The 18,813-nt window shown below is 37.4% G+C and overlaps 1 protein-coding gene and 1 non-coding gene across 5 annotated transcripts in view; one reads left to right on the forward strand and one right to left on the reverse strand.

Annotated features, from left to right (window-relative positions):
- Snx6 (sorting nexin 6) overlaps positions 1–18,813 on the forward strand; it is a 50,702-nt gene that overhangs the window by 19,006 nt on the left and 12,883 nt on the right. For all 4 annotated transcript variants that reach the window (XM_074068164.1, XM_074068163.1, XM_020159505.2 and 1 more), the window contains 6 exons: positions 585–706; positions 2,448–2,571; positions 4,473–4,568; positions 6,563–6,668; positions 14,519–14,594; positions 17,324–17,363. In XM_074068164.1, coding sequence (XP_073924265.1) covers positions 585–706; positions 2,448–2,571; positions 4,473–4,568; positions 6,563–6,668; positions 14,519–14,594; positions 17,324–17,363 — 564 coding nt within the window. The remainder of the gene's footprint in view (positions 1–584; positions 707–2,447; positions 2,572–4,472; positions 4,569–6,562; positions 6,669–14,518; positions 14,595–17,323; positions 17,364–18,813) is intronic.
- Positions 12,430–12,561, reverse strand: LOC141422264 (small nucleolar RNA SNORA51). The gene has a single exon (XR_012446858.1). It is a non-coding gene; the product is annotated as a small nucleolar RNA SNORA51 (small nucleolar RNA).

Here is an 18,813-nt window from a genome sequence, read left to right on the forward strand (position 1 = left end):
AACTAGTGAATTTCTCTAATCTGAATTTGGGTGTTTCTGGTGCTTAGTTTATTCACCACACAGTCTTTTTTCTTTTCTTTTTCTTTTATTATTCATATGTGCATACAAGGCTTGGTTCATTTCTCCCCCCTGCCCCCACCCCCTCCCTTACCACCCACTCCACCCCCTCCCTCTCCCCCCCACCCCCTCAATACCCAGCAGAAACTATTTTGCCCTTATTTCTAATTTTGTTGTAGAGAGAGTATAAGCAGTAACAGGAAGGGGCAAGGGTTTTTGCTGGTTGAGATAAGGATAGCTATACAGGGTATTGACTCACATTGATTTCCTGTGTGTGGGTGTTACCTTCTAGGTTAATTGTTTTTGATCTCACCTTTTCTCTAGTACCTGTTCCCCTTTTCCTATTGGCTTCAGTTGCTTTAAGGTATCTGCTTTAGTTTCTCTGCGTTAAGGGCAACAAATGCTAGTTAATTTTTTAGGTGTCTTACCTATCCTCACCCCTCCCTTGACCACACAGTCTTTCATGGTGGTAGTGGTGCTGAAATAATGAAATAGTCCCTTAAAATTAGTGATTTGGTTTTGTATAGATTCCGCCAGCACCACCAAGACCTGATTTTGATGCTTCAAGGGAAAAACTACAGAAGCTTGGAGAAGGAGAAGGGTCAATGACAAAGGAGGAATTCACAAAGATGAAACAGGAGCTGGAAGCGTATGTGGTGTTTTTTGTTGATGCTTTTGTTAATTGTGCTCTCTGATAGCTCATTCTTTTAACCATTTCACTGTAGTGACTGTTTCTGAAAGATACAGGTTTAACTCATACAACTAGAGTAAATTATCATGATCAGAGCCTATGGAAAATTATAGAGTAATTGTCTCCATTGTAAAGTTCTTTATTGTTTTAAATAGACTCCGCAAATTGAAAAACCAAGGATTCAAAAGCTTGCAAAAAAAAAAAAAAAAACAGAAAAGGGACCATGACTTTAGAGCAAAACGTAAATTGTTTTTAACTGTAAGGCCTCAGTCATTACCACCTAGTTTGTTCTTTTTGTTCAACATGTGCATACTAGTTAAACTTAATATTTATTATAGAAGAATGTACCAAGCAACACTTTGCATGTTTTTTTTTTGTTAAAGAAATATATGTCCCCTTTCTTGTCTGTATCTGTAGCTTCTGGCCAAAAGGAAAATAATGAGAGCAAAGTAATGAAAGAATAGTTAAGAATTGTTTTTCATTGAGCGACTACTAGTTTCATATATACTAGAAATGTATTAAATCCTTGAACACTTGGCAATATTTTATTTTCCATTTTTAGCATATATGCTGAAAATACAGACTTTCTCCTTTCTTATTAAACATTTGAATTTTGGATGTGTCTGTATTTTGAGATTTGTATAAGGAAATCATTTTTCTTGCATTATTGTCACTTCTCTTACCCTTAGTTTAGTTTTCAAGCATATATTCACACTGCTACTAGACTTCTCTTCAGAATGCTAAATAAACTCTTTTGAAAAGATAAATTTGCAAAGTATGTCTTTGTCAAAGGGTAAAGTGACAGATTTTTAAGAATGCTGTCAGTGTGGGGTGCAAGCACTAGTATGATAGCAAACAAATACATTCTTAAAAAGTTTGTAAGACTGAAAACTGGAAATTAGCAGAGCACATTAATATGGAAGTCTGTGATTTTCCAGTGGCCCTGATCATGATTCTTTTATGGTCTGGTTAGGGGTTGGATATCAGAGAACCTTGGGTTTATTCTACTGCTACCTCCATCCTCTGCATCCTTCTTTTTTGTCTTCACTGAATGACTACCCTCACAGAGATCAAACTTCTCCCAACATTGATCCTGCTGGTTTCCTGGTATGTAAAACTTATCCTTCTTGCCTGTAGTTGAAGCAAGAATATTGGGCCTTTTCCTTGAGGTTTTTTCCCATCTCAAGCTGACATGTATTACTTACTACATAATTGCTGGGATCCATTGATGATATTAAAATAGTAAACGTATATTTTTTTTTAAAAAGTCTATGGTGTTTCTTGCATTGGGTGAAAATAATTATTAACATTGAAAACATGCTTACTGAGACTTGGGTTTTGATATTTGTACTAATGTGTTTAAAAACAGTGATTATTTAGAAATTTATTGATGTTATGTAAAATAATTTCTCTAGAGCTAAGACATCCCAGCTTCAACTTGCATAGTAAGAAAAGTTTAAAATTTGAGGTTGTTAACATTTAGATGTAATAAATACTATTAACTAGTCTTTTTCTGAGCTGTGTTTTATATATATATATATACACACATTTCATGTAAATCTTTGTTTATATGAATTGCATCTTTGTATTTCTAATTTTGCATTTAGAATAATCCAGAGTATTTGCTGAAAAAATTCATTGAAAATAACTTTCTAGTTGATAACAGTTTTTTACTTTTAATTTTGTGTGTTGTTTCTAGTGAATATTTGGCTATATTCAAGAAGACAGTGGCAATGCATGAAGTGTTCCTATGTCGTGTGGCAGCACATCCTATTTTGAGAAAAGATTTAAATTTCCATGTCTTCTTGGAATATAATCAAGATGTGAGTATCAAATTCACAAAAGCTTGGGAGGTGGGGTGGAAGGAGTCAAGTATAATATAATTTGATATATTGTAAGAACTTTTCCAAATGCAACAGTGTACCCCCACCCAGCACAAGGATTGAAAAAAAAAATTTGACAGAAGCAGTTATGGAGATTTCCTTTTAGAGTCATTGGAAAAGGCAGGGAGTAGTTAGAAAAACTTCAGGCTCAGGTGCCAGTCCTCACTCCTGTAATCCTAGCTGAGTAGCTGAGGCAGAGATAAAGAGGATCAAAGTTAGCCAGCCCAGGCAAATAGTTCTTGAGATCCTGTCTCAGAAATACCCAACACAAAAAAAGGACTAGAGTTGTGGCTCAAGAGGTAGAATGCTTGCTTAGCAAACATTCAGCCCCTAAATTAAAATCCCAGCATCTCCAAAGTGGGGGAGAAAAAACATCGGGCCTTTTTTAGAATGTTTTATTTTTCAAGGCAATTTAAAGTGGCACATTTTCACTAGTAAAGCAGCATTTCAATTGGACTTTTTTTCTTCTTTTTTTGGTGGTACTGGGGAGTGAGCTCAGGGCTTTCACCTTGAGCCACTCCACCAGCCCTTTTTTGAGAAGGGTTTTTTTGAGATTGGGTCTGGGCTGTATTGCCTGGGCTGTATTCAAACTGTAATCCTCCTGATCTCTGCCTCCTGAGTAGCTAGGATTACAGGTGTGAGCCACCAGTGCCCAGTTTTCAGCAGGACTTGAGTATATTAATTAAAGCAATGGTGGTAAGTCATGTTGCAGGTTGAGCATCTCTAATCCAAAGTCCAAAACTTTTTTTCTTTCTTCCATACTGGGGTTTTGAACTCAGGACTTCATGCTTGGTAGGCAGCACTCCACTACTTGAGCCACTCTGCCATTCCAAGAGGCTAAAACTTTTTCAAGACCAACATGATACTTGAAAAGTTTCAGGGGCTGGGGGTGTGACTCATGTGGTATGGTGCTTGCTTAGCAAATGCAAGACCTGAGTTCAAACCCAGACTGATCCAAGGACAGAACAAGAAGGTGTCATCTGTGTTACCTTTGTTGTTGTAGTACTGGGATTTGAACTTGGGGCCTCAAACTTTCTAAACAGACACTCTACCATTTGAGCCATGTCTCCAGTTGGAGACAGACAGATCTACAGTTAAGCAAAGTACATTGTATTTGGGGATTTACTGAAAGAAGCATGGTCCTGGGTGCAGCAAGGGCAGTTGGATACCCACAGTTTGGATCAGAGGGAGTGGCATGGATAGGGGTTAGGATAAAAAGTGATTTTGTTTTAGCTGGAATGTACCTTAGTTTATCTTAAGCTAATAATAGAGTCAGACACATTCCTAGAGCCATATGCCCACTCTTACAGTTTTATTTATGTATAGTTTGCTAAGAAACTATGCAGGAGAAATCAATGGGGGTTATGCTGGATCAGTTATGGCAGTTACGACTCAAGATGGTTACAGTCATGTAGGCATTAAAGCCCACATCAGGAAATAACATGGAATGTTGCTTCATGGGCCACCCTGATACTGCAAGTGTTGGGAGTCAGAGGGTTAGCTGCTTTTCAGTTTTGCCCTTGAGTATCCACTCATGTCTTTCAAAGTCATCTTTTGGGTCCCTTGTATAGTACAGGACAAAAGGTGATATGCAGATGAGTTCATAGTGAAGAGTTTGCAGAATGTATTTGTAGAGAGATACTGCAGGATCGTATAATGGTTTGTTATACTCCAATAAATTTCATATGCTTGAAGGAACTCCTAAATTAAGTTTTAAGTTGTCATTAAAGTATATAACAGTGTCGACAAAGCAAGATGAGTGAGCTACTTGCAACAGAATTATCAGATAAGCTTGGAAATTTTCACTTGTCTGGGGCTGACTTAAATTACCTTTCTTTCAGTTGAGTGTGAGAGGAAAAAATAAAAAAGAAAAACTCGAAGATTTCTTTAAAAACATGGTTAAATCAGCAGATGGAGTAATTGTTTCAGGTGTAAAGGTAAGATTTTTATTTGATTAACAGTGTCATTGTCTGAGAATTTGCCTTTAAGAGGGAAATAGATTGAAATTTCAGGTGCACAGAATTACAGAAAGGAAAAGTTTGGACAGTGAAACCCTTAGTTCTAAGAAATTCTACCTCTTGCTCTGATCCATTCTCCAAGGGGTGAGAAATCTACAGTCCAAGGGGATTAACCCACATGGAGCCCATGCCTTTCAAACAAGACTATGTTCTAGATATCTAGACCCCTTATTTCCCTGCCCAAATCCCAGGCCTTCTTCCAGATCCTGCATGGACATCTTCCCTGACTGTGTTCCATAGTTGGTCAAGGGGTGACCATGGGGCAACTGGGTGGAGTGGAGGTTGCGAAAAGGTCTGTGCAGATGGAATGTTTAAGCTCATGCACAAAAGGTCCTTCTGAGTGCTAGATAGACAGAGCTTCAGGGTGAGGCAAGCAGATGAGCTGCCTTGTTTGCACACCTGCCTTTACCTTAGCCTTGCAAGTGTTAGAAGAAGAACTAGGTTCAGATTTGGTGTTAGAAGATTCAGTTGAGGTTTTGGTGGTGTTTCCTAATAACTCTATGATCTTCGGATAAGTTTCTTTTTCTGAATCTGTCTTTCCATTTTTTAAAGTAGGGTTCATAATATCACCTAGCTCACAGAATTGTTGGAAATATTGAGATAATATATGTGACAGATACTTACAAAGTTAATTATTTACCAAATACCTTATTTTTCTTAATATTTTTTAAATGGTACAAGAATTGATTTATCTGAAGATTCATCAGTAAAATAGGAAAGAAATATTTGTATTACATCATCAGGCAAATATTAAGGAAGATAAATAATGGTTTTTTGTCATTGCCTGTGTTTACAAGTATATCAACAATAAAACTTGGTGTGCAGTATTACTTATTTGATTTATTCTCTGATTTTTTCAGAAGTAAGTCAATTGATTATATTGACAATGTAAATGCATGGCTGCTTTCCAATGAGGACTCAGTCTACTTCCATTTTGATACTGCTTATGCATGAATATTAAACATTTTTCTTAGCTCTTAAGTGTAAATTACTATGTTGAATATGATATTATAAGTAAGAACTTTCTGGAAGTGGTACTGGGGGCTAAACTCAGGGCCTTGTGCTTGCTAGGTAAGCGCATTACCACTTGAGCCACTCCACCAGCCTAGGGAGAACATTTTTGAACACGTATAATGTGTTGATGGCTAGCCCATGTTTACTAATTTAACTTTAGTGTGACCCTGCAAGTTAGATTTATCCCAGTTTTAACAGTTAAGAACATTAATACATATGAATTGAAGATTTTAAATGACATTTTGTTAGTACTAACTTTAATACTTGCTGCTTGGGTTCAATTATGTAGTTCTCAAATTACATCATGTCAGTTGATGCTTTTCCAGTTGTGGTTGCTGGTTTAGAAAGGGAGAAAGTACTATTAATAAAGTTTAATATATATCTAGCTTTTTTTTTTTTTTAAATGGAAGGAAGTGGTATTAATTGTACCATATTGCTCTCAGTTAGCTAATTTGGCTAGGTTTCCCAGAGCAATCAGGATGACTGCCCTGATGACTAAGGCCAGGCAGTCTCTTAATGGCCCAAAGAATGCATATTAGACCAAGAAAAATAGATTTTCACTTCTAGATAACAGAATTTCTTCTTTTTTATTTTTACATAAAAGCCACTGATGAGCCCCATGGGTATCAGTGGTATGTTTGTACAAGCAGGGCACAATTACGAGCATGTTTCAGGATAATATAACCATCTGTTTCTTACTTGATAGCTAGCACTGCATTTCTGTAAAGAGTCTTGTGTGTTGATGAAATGAATATAGCACCTGATTTTTAGAGGATAGTTATGTTGTTTTCCTAATGATCTTTTTATGTTTATAATGATGACATAAGGTGAAAATAATTTACATACTGTGCTAAAACAAATAAATGAAAAAAAGCTTATGTTTTCTTTTGATCTTATAGGATGTAGATGATTTCTTTGAGCATGAACGAACATTCCTTTTAGAATATCACAACCGAGTTAAGGACGCATCTGCTAAATCTGATAGGATGACAAGATCCCACAAAAGTAAGATTTTTCATGGCTAAAGCTTACATTTTTTGGTGGAATAATTATAAAGTTGACATATTAGATCAGTAGTTCTCAAACTGGTCTGTGAAGCCTAGATCCTAGAGCCTTTGTTTTTTTGTCTGGGTCTTGTTCTGTGTCCCAGGATGGTCTTGAGCTCAGATCCTCCTACCTCAGCTTCTTCTTTTGCTAAGTGCAATTCTGTGGTGTGGATATACCAGTGAAGTTATATGTACATTCAACTATAGGTGGACATTTGGGTTGTTTTCTAGCTTGCGGCTTTTACTAATAAAGCTGACAGGAGCCACTTGTATATAACTCTTTGTATGGACATACACTGTCATTTCTCTTGGGAAATACCTAGAAGTGGAATGACTAAAGGCATATTTAATTTTTTAGGAAATTGCACAACTTTTTTCCATAATGATTATACCATTTTGCATTTCACCAGCACTGCCATGACAGTTCCAGTTGTTCCACATCGTTACAGTAAGAGTAGTCATTGTTATTATTTTCATTTGTCATCTCTTTATGGTAGAAACTCAGAGTCTTGTCTAGGTGTTTCAGATGTACAGCGTATTATTGTTATCTTTAGTAGCATGATAGACTTCTTGCTCCCACCTGGAACTTAGTACTCAATTCATCAACTTCATCATCACTCTTTTTCCTCTACTCTCCTCAGCCTCTAGTAACTACTAGAGGTGGTGGTGGTACTAGGGTTTTGAACTCAGTGCCTCCTGTTTGCTAGGAGGCACTCTTATCACTTGAGCTACACCCACAGACCTTTTTGCTTTAATTTATTTTTCAGGTAGTATCTTGGAGCCAGTCTAGGATCACAATCCTCCCACCTATACCTCCTGAGTAACTGGGGATTACAGGTGTGAGGCGTTACACCTGGCTTGTTTGATTGAGATAGCGTCTCACTAACTTTTTGTACATGCTGGCTTTGAACTGCAGTCTCCCATTCTCTGCTCCTATGTGGCTAGAATTATAGGTGTGAGCCACCATGCTGGTCTTTTTACTTCCTGTGATGTCAACTTGTTTAGCTTCTGCATGAGTGAGATCATATGGTACTTGATTTCTCTGCCTGGCTTTATTTCAGTTAACAGAATAATCTCCATATCTCCACATTTCATTCATGTTGTTTTAAATAACAGAATTTCATTCTCTCTCTTTTTTTTTAAAATGGCTGTGCAGTATCCCTTTATATGTACTGTATTTCCTTTTTTTGTACTATATTTTCTTCATTCATCAATCAATAGACATTTAGGTTGCTTACATTTCTTATTTCTGTTTTCTTTGTGGTTTTGTTTTGTTTTTTTCGTTTCAGTACTGGAGCTTGAACTCAGGGCCTACACCTTGAGGCACTGCACCAGCCCTTTTTTGTGATGGATTTTTTCAAGATAGGGTCTCTTAAACTGTTTGCCCAGGCTGGCTTTGAACCACAATCTTCCTCATTTCTGCCTCCTGGGTAGTTAGAATTACAAGCATGAGCCACCAGCACCTGCTGTTTTGGGTTTTTTGGGTTTTTAGAGAAGGTTTCCCTGTGTAGCCAAGGTGGCCTCAAACTTGCTTTGTAGGTTAAGCTGGCCTTGAGCTTGTGATATTCCTGCTTCAGCCTCTCTAGTGATTCATTGTGGTTTTGCTTTTGCATTTCCTTGCTAAGTAGTAATCTTGAGCACTTTTCATATTCCTGTTAGCTATTTGTATGTCTTATCTTGAGAAATGTCTGTTGCCTTTTGGGGAGGCATGGGACTGGCCATTGAACCTTTTTTTTTTTTTTTGCTCTAATGGGGTTTGAACTCAGGGCTTCATTCTTGCAAAGCTGGTGCACTCTACTGCTTGAGCCACACCTTTTTATTAAGAGCTTTTAAAGAACCCTGAAGTTAGTAAACCATTAAACTTAAGACTCACACCTATAATCCTAGCTACTTGGGAGGTAGTGATCAGAAGGTTTGTGGTTCCAAGTCAGCCTGGACCAAAAAAAAAAGCAAGTCCCTATCTCAAAAATACTCAACACAAAAAAAGGCTGGTGGTGACTCAAGTGGTAGAATGCTTGCCTAACCAAGGGTGAGTCCCTGAGTTCAAACCCTAGAACTGCAAAAAGACTTAAGGCAGAATCTGACTTTTGTTTTCTTTTTTTTTTTTTGGTGGACCTGAGGTTTGAAGTCAGGTTTTGAGTTTGCAAAGCAGGTGCTCTACCAGTTGAGCCGCACCTCCTGTCCATTTTGGTCTGATTATTTTGGAGATGTACTCTTGCAAACTGTTTGCTCAAACTGGCCTCAAACCATTATCCTCCTTATCTCTGCCTGCCAAGTAACTAGGATTACAGAAGTGAGTCATTGGGGCTCATGTTGTTCATTTTCAAATCAGGTTTTTCCTTTTTTGTTACTACATTCTCTAGTGTTTTTTGTTGTTTTTTAGTTAGCCTACATTAATAGTATAAGAGGGTTTCGTGTGATAATTCCATCGATTCAGTGTACTTTGAATATGTTCACTTCCTCTTTTATATTCCCATACTCCCTCTTTTTCAAACAGTATTTGGTGGGTTTTATTATGCCGTCTTCATATAGATTTAACATATTTTGATTCTCTTCACTCCTAAGTATCCTTTCCTTCCCTCCTTCCCCTCTCCCAATGATCTTCTCTGACAGTCACACTTTTACATTCATGTCCCTTTATTAATATCATCATCACTTTGGATCTAGATTCCAAAGATGGCTTGTCTTTCTGAGCTTGGCTTATCTTGTTCGGCATGATGACCTCCGGTTCTATTCATTTTCCTGAAAATGACATCATTTCATTTTTCTTTATGACAGAGTAATACTCCATGGTATATGCCATATTTTCTTTATCTAGTCCTCGGTTGTTGACACTCCAGCTGATTCTACACCGTGGCTATTGTGAACAGAGCTGTAATAAACGTGGGTTTGCAGGCATCTCTCTTTTATTTTGAGTGATTATACTCCAAGAGAGGCATGGTAGGGTAATAAGATAGGTTTATTTTAGTTTCTTGAGGAACCTCCATACTGATTTCATAATGGTTATACTAGTTTACATTCCCACCAACAGCATGTGAGGGTTTCTTTTTCCCTGCATCCTTGCCAACATTTGTTGTTTTCTTTTTTTTTCAGTACTGGGGTTTGAATTTAGGGCCTCAGGCTTACTAGTCAGGTGCTCTACCACTTGAGGCACTCCACCAGCCTGTGTTGTTTTCTTGACAGTAGCCATTCTGGTTTTGATTTGCATTTCCTTTATGGCTAGGGATGTAGAACATTTCATGTATTTATTAGCCATTTCTTATGTACTTCTTAGAATGGTCTGTTCAGTTCATTTGCCAATTTATTAATTGGATTATTTGTTCTTTTGCTGTGTATATTCTGGATATTAATCCTTTATCTATGGAATAGCTTGTAAAGATTTTCTCCCATTATATGTGTTGTGTTTTGCTTCTCATAACTGTTTCCTTTGATGGTGTATAAACTTTTTAATTTGATGCAGTCCCATTTGTCAATTCTTGCTCTTATTTTCTGGGCAATTATAGTCCTTCTCAGAAAATGATTGCCTATTGCCTGTATCTTCCAGTGTTTTCCTGTAATAGTTTCAGATCTTATATTAAGATCTTAAATCCACTTGGAGTTGATTTTTTGTTATAGTGAGAGGTTGAGGTTGCATATGAATATTGAGTTTCTAGCACCATTTGTTTAACAAAGACTGACCTTTCTTCAGTGCACCTTCTTAGCACTTTTGTTGAAAACCAGTTGGCTATACATGTGAGGGTTTACACCTAGGCTTTCTACACTGTTCTGTTGGTCTCTGTGTCTGTATTTATGCCAATACCACAATTTTTTGACAATTCTTAGTTGACTTTTTTTTTTTTTTTTGGCAGTACTGGATCTTGAACTCAAGGCCTCAGTTACTAGGCAGGTGCTCTACCACTTTAAGCCACTCCACCAGCCCCTTAACACACTTTTTAAATTATTACTTTGTAATAATTTTATAGTACATTTTGAAGACAGGTAGTGTGGTAACTCCTACTTCTGCTTAGTTCTTATTGCTCAAAATAGCATTGGCTGGTTATTTCTTTTGTTTTTTGTGTGTGAGCATGCGCACATGCGTGAATGTGTATGTGATTTTGACACATAAAACTTTTAGGATTTTTTCCTAGTTCTGTGAAGAATGCTGTTTGCGGTTTCATAATAATTGCATTGATTCTGTAGATACTTTGGATGGTATGACCATTTTAGCAATCTTTTTTTTTTTTTGTCTTGTCTTTTTTGGTGCTGGGATTGAACCCAGGGCCTCAACGCATGCTAGGCAAGTGCTGTACCACCGAGCTACATCCCAGCCCTCATTTTAGCAATCTTGATTCTTTCATTCCATGAACATAGTTTGTCTTTCCATTTTCTTGTTTCCTCTTCAGTTTCTTTCATCAGCGTTTTATCATTTTTATTATGAAATCTTGGACCTCTTTGGTTAAATCTATTCATAGGTATTTTTCTCAGTTATTATAAAATTACTGTTTTTCTGATTCACTTAATTTATTGGCATATATAGTAACCCTACTGATTTTTGTATACTGATTTTATATCCTACAATCTTGCTGAATTCATTCATTCCTTCTAATAGTTTTTGGTGGAGTCTTTGGGGTTTTCTTTCTTCTTTCCTTTTTCAGTGCAGGGGAATCAAACGCGAGGCCTTGTGTACACTAGGCAAACAGTCTACACCTGAGCTTCATCCCCATTCGTAGGGAGATTTATCTTTTTAGTTTATTTTTTCCTTGAAGCAGGGTCTCACTGTATATCCCAGGCTGGTCTGGAACTTGGGATCCTCCTGCCTTAGACTTCTAAGAGCTAGGATAACAGGCATGGTATGTATCACCATACCTGGCGAGTCTTTGGAGTTTTCTATGTATACATGATCTTGTTACCTGCAGACACAGTTGAACTTTTTTTCCAGTTTAGATGTCCTTTATTTCTTACCTGATTGATCTGGCTAGGACTGCCATAGTCTGGAGGTGTGGCTCATGTGGTAGAGGACCTGCTTTGTAATCTAGAAGACCTGAATTCAAACTGCAGTCCATCAAAAGAAATAAATAATAAAAATAATAATTATAAAGTAAAACCAAAATTTTAAGCATTTACTAATTGATTTAAAATTAACAGTAGTAGTTACTAGTACTGACCTGTTAGAATGGCTAAAATTAAAGGACTATGTTTGAGGCTTGGTTCTGTGGCAAAAGATTCCCAGGACCTTACCTGTAAAATATCCAAGTTCAAGCCCCAGTACTGCCCCCCCCCCAAAAAAAAGGTATATATATTTACTTATATAAAAATTTGGGGTACTATAGGGTTTTAACTCAGGGCCTCATACTTGCTAGGCAGGTGCTCTACCATTTGAGCCATACCCTCAGCCCATTATTTTTTAAGTTAAATTTTTAGGTTTATGTTATAGTGAAGAATCTCACATGTAGAAATTACCATTCAGAGTCTGAAGTTTTTCAAAGTTTCTTTATAAATGATATCAGAATAGATTGTTTAAGTAACAATAAGTAAATAGTAAATATTCACTAAATTTCAACCTTGTTAGTTGAATGTAACTTTCTGCAACATAAGTAAATACAAGGATTACTGGGGGTTTTTTTGGTGTTTTTTTCTTTTTTTTTTTTTTGGTGGTACTGGGGTTTGAACTCAGGGACTCATGCTTGCGAGGCAGGCACTCTCCCACTTGAGCCATGGCCTCAGCCCTTTTTTCTTCTACTCCATGTCTCCCCATTCACAGTACAGACCAGGCACAGGATCTGGGCTGAGGTGTATATGGGGTAGGTTTACTTTGCCTCCTCTTTCTATACAGTTAGTATAAGAACACAGCCTGTGATAAGCACCAGGAGGCTAGGATTACTGTTTTGATAAGGAACTAATGAGTATTAAAATACTAGTATAGATGGGAATTTCATACAAAGCATCTTGGAGTTTGTTAATAATAGCAAACATTAGTGAGTACTATACACAGTTTTATTATGTAGTATGTAATTTATGTGCCAACTACGTGGTAACATTTTTCAACTCATTTAACCCTCCACATAATTATTATGATGTGGGTACCATTGTTATCCCCATTTCCAGGTGAGGAAACTGAGGCACAGAGAGGCTAAGTGATATGCTCAAGGTCACATATCTGGCTAGGATGGTTTTTTGTTTTGTTTTTGGTAGGACTGGGGTTTTGAACTCAGGGTTTGGTGCTTGTAAGCCAGGCGCTCTTCCGCTTGAGTCACACCTCCAGTCCGTAGCTGGTTGGGAAGCTGATCCTGGATCCCAGGTTGTGGTTGCAAGTATCATTCTCTTTTTTTGTTTGTTTGGTTTTTGTTTTGTTTTGTTTTTTGTTTTTGAACTCAGGGCTTCATACTTGCTAGGCAGGCCTCTTACCACTTGAGCCACTCTGCCAGCCATTTCTTGTGGTGGGTTTTTTTGATATAGAGAACTAATTGCCAGAGGCTGGCTTTGAACCATGATTTTCTCAATCTCTGCCTCCTGAGTAGCTAAGATTATAGGCAAGAACCACCGATGCCCAGCCTCAGGTCCATTTTCTTGACTATTGCGTGATACATTGTTTTTCTGAAACCATTCATTAAACTCTTCTTTCAACAGGTGAGTTACCCTGTGGTGTATAAACCCCAAGAATAGTGTTATGCTAAAGTTGAGTAGCATCTGAGGGTAATGGTGCTACCAATCATCTAATTTCTTAAGCTTCGTAACTTCCCTTCCCACGTGAGATCTGCTGTCACTAATTACTATCTACTGCTCTTCCTAAATTTAGTTCAGCTTTGTCCTCACTTCTCTGATCCACTATTATCACTATCTTAATCCTCACACTCAGTATCTATTACCAGATTATTCCAAGTTTCCTGTTCGTTTGCCCTGCCATTTATGTCTTTCTTCTAGTATTTACTTCAGGCATCAGTTTTTTTAATCTAAAATCCTTCTCAAGTCAATTTTGCCACTACTGGGCTGGCAGAATGATGCAAGTGGTAGAACTTCTGCCTTGCAAGTGTGAGGCCCTGAGTTCAAACCCCAGTACTGCCCCACAACAAATAAATTTTACCACTAGTATGACTTAAAAATGCTTAATAACATCCATTTTCACAAACTCAAATCCACTCTGTCATGGATGACTTCAAGACCCTTTTTTCCCAAGATGCTTCCAGTTTTTCCATCTTTAATTCCATTTGCTCACCTGTCAGTCCTTCAGTACCATACTCTCTAGATAGATAGTCCCTTTGAGGCCCGTGACCTTTATTCATGTTGTGCCTTTATTCAAATTGTGTTCTTTCTACCTGGTAAAAATTGGCTTCTCTGGATGTGAAGGCAGTCTGGTTGTGACATCTGTCACCCCATTTGGTCACCAGGCAGGGTTGATTTGGCTAATCTGGCTAGCTAGGCAGGCGTCTCCTTCCTCCCTTACCATTCCATGCATCTTTCCTAAAGCTGTATGGTCAAAGAGAACAACCTTCTCCAATAGAAGAGGACCAGTCTCAGCCAAGGGTATACCAGTAACTGTGCTCCTCTGCTGGAACTTTCCAAGAAGCTCTCCAGATTTACTCATCCTACAAGCTTGAACTCATTCTGTAGATTCTGTAAATTTGTCCCTGACTTGCTCAGGTAGAATTATGCACTTCTCCCGCTCCCAAAGCAGTTTTTATGTATTCTAATATAACATCCATCATATTTTGTTACAGTTATTTGTGTCATTCCTTTATTAGACTTTGGGTACCTCATATTACTGATTGCAGAGAAATGCTCAGTCAGTATTTTTAAATCAGTGAATAATTAAATTGTTAAAATTCCCCACAGGTGCTGCAGATGATTACAATAGAATTGGTTCTTCACTGTATGCTTTAGGAACTCAGGATTCTACAGATATATGCAAGTAAGCATTCTAATTAAGCACGACATATAAGTAAAGAGAACATTTTCTGTCTGTAGCCTAGACATACATTATACTTGTAATCTAGGCAAGCATTTTGAAATATTTTTGATGGTAAACTTGTACAAACTTGAGTTGATTCATTTTTTTTCTTCCTTTCTCTATATACTTTTTAAATGTGAGAAATAAAAGACTTTAACATATTGTTTTAGTATTTACAATGCTTTATTAAACTGCCTGGTTGTGTGTGTATGTAAGAGAGAATTTATTGTCAGAGTGTACTTTGTTTTTGATGAAGTTTATCATAAATAAAAATGCGATTTTTGACCGGGCATGGTGGTATACACTTGTAATCACAGCATTCGGAAAGCTGAGGGGTAGTGCAGCTAACATAGCAAGACTCTTACTGTATACATTTATGCATATATTTCATTTTGAGGTTAAATTGACTTTTTTTTGGACAGGGTCTCATTATGTAACAACCAGGATGGCCTCAAACTTGAGACCTCCTGTCTAGCTCTCCAAGTGCTAGGATTATAAACATGCATTACCATACCTGTCCAGTTGACTTTCTGTCCCCCTCACCTCCAATACTAGAATTTAAACTTAGTGTTCTGTGCTTGCCCAGTAGGCACCCTACAGCGTGAGCCATGCCTCAACCCCTTTTGATCTGGTTATTTTGGAGATAGGGTCTTGCTTTTTGCCCAGGCCAGCCTGGACTATGATCCTCCTGTTTTACGCTAACCACCATTGCTGGGGTATGTACCATGTCCAGCTTTTTTCCATTGAGATGGGGTCTCACAAACTTTTTTGCCCAGATTGGTCTAGAACCATCATTGTCCTGATCTCAGCCTGTGTGTAACTAGGATGATGGGCTCATGCCACCATGCCCAGCTGTTCGTTCACATGGGGTTTTGCAAACTTTCTGCCCAGATTGGCCTTGAACCGAGATTCTCCTGATCTCAGTACTCCAAGTAGTTAGGATTATAGACGGGTGCCACCTGTGCCTGGCTTCAAATTTTGATGCTGTCAGTTTTTACTTTTTAAAGAGGCTGCTCTTCCAGAGTTTATAATTTAATGGATTTTAATGCAAATCCTCGGATGATCCAGTGGAGAAGGTATCATGCATTCGGGTACAAAAAAGTGTTCTGGAAGTTGCTTAAACAGCTGTCCTTTATTTACTTTGTACTAGTTTTAAACTAACCATAGTTAATTTTAGTTGGTACTATAGTATTGCTTAAACTTAATTCTTTAATTGGAGAGTAATTTTAAACAATTTTAAGTGAGATAACTATTTTCACTAGTCTGTGTCTTTCTCTAAATCACATCCTTGAATTCTTCTATAGTATGTCCTGTTTCAGTAGGCATTTAAGAGCCAACTTTTCAACTGGGCACCAGTGCCTCATGCCTGTAATCGTGGCTACTTCAGAGGCTCAGATTGGGAGGATAGCAGTTTGAGGCCATCCTGGGCAAGTATCTTGTGAGACCCAATCTCTAAAATAACCAGAGCAAAATGGACTGGAGGTATGGCTCAAGCAGTAGAGTACCTGCTTTGCAAATGTGAGGCCCTGAGTTCACACCCCAATCCCACCAAAAAAATAAAGCCAAGCTTTTCAACAAAGCAAGATGCCATACCTTACAGTAATTGACATGTTACCTTTCCAAAGAATTAGTTTTTAAGTCTTTGATGAGAAGAAAAAAATTAACCTTACTAGTTATCTAACCTAAATCTGCCAAAGCAAGTTTTTTTCAGCAAAAACAAAATTCATTAGATTGTGTTTTTGCTTTCTGTGAATTAACTAATCCAATTACAGTGTCATTGATAATTACATATTTTGTAGATTGCCTTTTAATTGTTTGGCATTGGTGATTTTTGTTTGGTTGGTTGGTTGGTTTTTGGTGGGATTGGGGATTGAACCCAGGGCCTTGCACATTCTAAGCACATAGCTTTACCACTGAACTATATCCCCAGTCCAAATGGCATTGGCATATTTTTAAACTGACCTCTGCATTTGACAGGTTATTTAGACAAGTGAAAGTGAATTCTGAGATAGGAATTGATTATTGATTTTTGTTGTTTTTCAGAGCAAAGCAACTGTTTTTAGAAATGTTTAAGACAACTATTGGGGCACCCTACTCAGGACCCTCCCCACCTCACGTGGGAGCTTTGTTTTTTTCTTTTAATAAACTTCTTATCTGTACTCAAATAAAACAAAAACAACTATCAGAGCTAGGGAATGTAGCTCAGTGGTAAGGGTCCTTGTCTAGCATGAATGAGGACTGGGTTCAGTCCCTAGCATCATAAAACAAGCATGCAAACAAACATAACTGTCAGATAACTTGAACTGCTCCAACTTTAGTGTTTTCCTTTAGCTCAGCCTTTTTGCCTCTTTCAGTGTGATTGCTCTGTATTTCTGTAATTTTGAAGGTGTAGGCTTCATTTGCTATTGTGTGGTATGTTGTTGAAGAATCTCATGGTAAATTTTAAATTAAATGTAGACTGTCATCTGAAAATGAGATTTCCTATGACAAATTTCAAGTAATCTGTTTCGTAAGTGGAAGTGTAGAGAGCTTTGTTGAATTAAATGAATTCTTCAGTTAAGATCACTGAATGTTTTATATAATGAAATAATGTTTATTATTAATATATTTTGGAGGCATATTCTGCAGACATTTGAAGTTGAAAATTATTTCAAATGTGGTTTTTGATGAAAATATTTTTTCCCTTCCAGGTTTTTCCTCAAAGTTTCAGAACTGTTTGATAAAACAAGAGTAAGTACTAAATTCTAGAGACCTACTGCACAACAATGTACTTAAAGTTAACAATATTGTATTGTGCACTTCAAAATATGTTAAAAGGAGGGCTGGTGGTGTGGTTCAAGTGGTAGAGCGCCTGCCTCGCAGTTGTTGAGGACTTGAGTTTAAGCCCCAGTACCACCAAAAAGCAAAATATGTTAAAAAGAAAAATAAAGCTATGTTAATAGGAGAGCTAGTGGAGTGGTTCCAGTGGTAGAATGACTGCCTTGCAAAAACAAGTACCCTGTGTTCAAAACCCTAGAACCACCAAAGGGGGAATAAGGGTATCTTACCACAATGATTTTTTTTTTTTTTAAACTCAATTGCTATTACTATTACTTAGTCTTTAGGAAAATAAAGCTCTGCATTTTGTTTAACTTGTTGTGGTTGTTGTGGTTGTGCTTGTTGTGGTTGTGCTTATTGAGTAAGGTGAGTATATTTCCTAAGGATGATGAGATAGATTTGTGTTCATTAAAAGTTTTTTAGGAAATTCAATTATTGATATGGCCTTTTGGTATTTGTATAAAAGCTCTTACTCTTTTTCTCTTTTTGGCAGTATTAGGGATTGTATTCAGGGCCTCATGCTTGGCTAGCTTGAGCTACTCCATCAACCCAAAAGTTCTTGAAAAGTCTCATTCCGGAGACTGGGTTTGACTTTGATGAAGAATGATCATTTTCTGGAGCTTGTAAATTTTGAGAAAGTCTTAAATTCATTATAACTTTATGAAGATTATATTGCTTTTGGAGTGGAGGTGTTGCTCAAGTGATAGAGTACCTGCTTTGCAAATGTGAAGCCCTGAGTTCAAACTCCAGTTCCACCAAAAGAAAAACCATGTTGCTTTTGATCCCTTATGATATGCTTTTTAAAATGAATAGTATCTCTAACACAGCAAAAAATAAAAATTAATAGTATCAGGTTTTGGGTTGCGGGAATAGTTTAAGTAGTCTAGCACCTGCCTAGCAAGCATTAGGCCTTGAGTTCAAACTCTAGTACGATCCTCCAAAAAAATAGTCTCAGGTCTGAAACTAGCTCGGTGGTAGAGCACATTGCATACTTAGCATTTGTGAGGCCCTGGGTTTGATCCCCAGCACCCCACCTGACCCTCCAAATGAGAGAGTGAATATAATATCAATATAAGGCAGGCACAACTAGGGAAAGGCACTCATTGAATAATAATTTAATATTGACATAGTCTTGATTTGGGAGGAATCACCCTAGTTATAATAATACCAACTGATTAAATGATAGAAATTTTTATTAGATTAGATATACCATTAGATATAGTGGTATTTAGGTAAGAGTTGTCATAACCAGTCCAGTATAAAAGTATGATTTAAGCATGACTGCTAGTTGCATGATGCATGGTGGAGATAAGTAAAAGAAAGACATACTCTTCCAAAGGAAAATACATAGATGCTGAGATAG

The sequence above is a fragment of the Castor canadensis genome, chromosome 3, assembly GCF_047511655.1.
Source record: "Castor canadensis chromosome 3, mCasCan1.hap1v2, whole genome shotgun sequence".
NCBI lineage: Eukaryota > Metazoa > Chordata > Mammalia > Rodentia > Castoridae > Castor > Castor canadensis.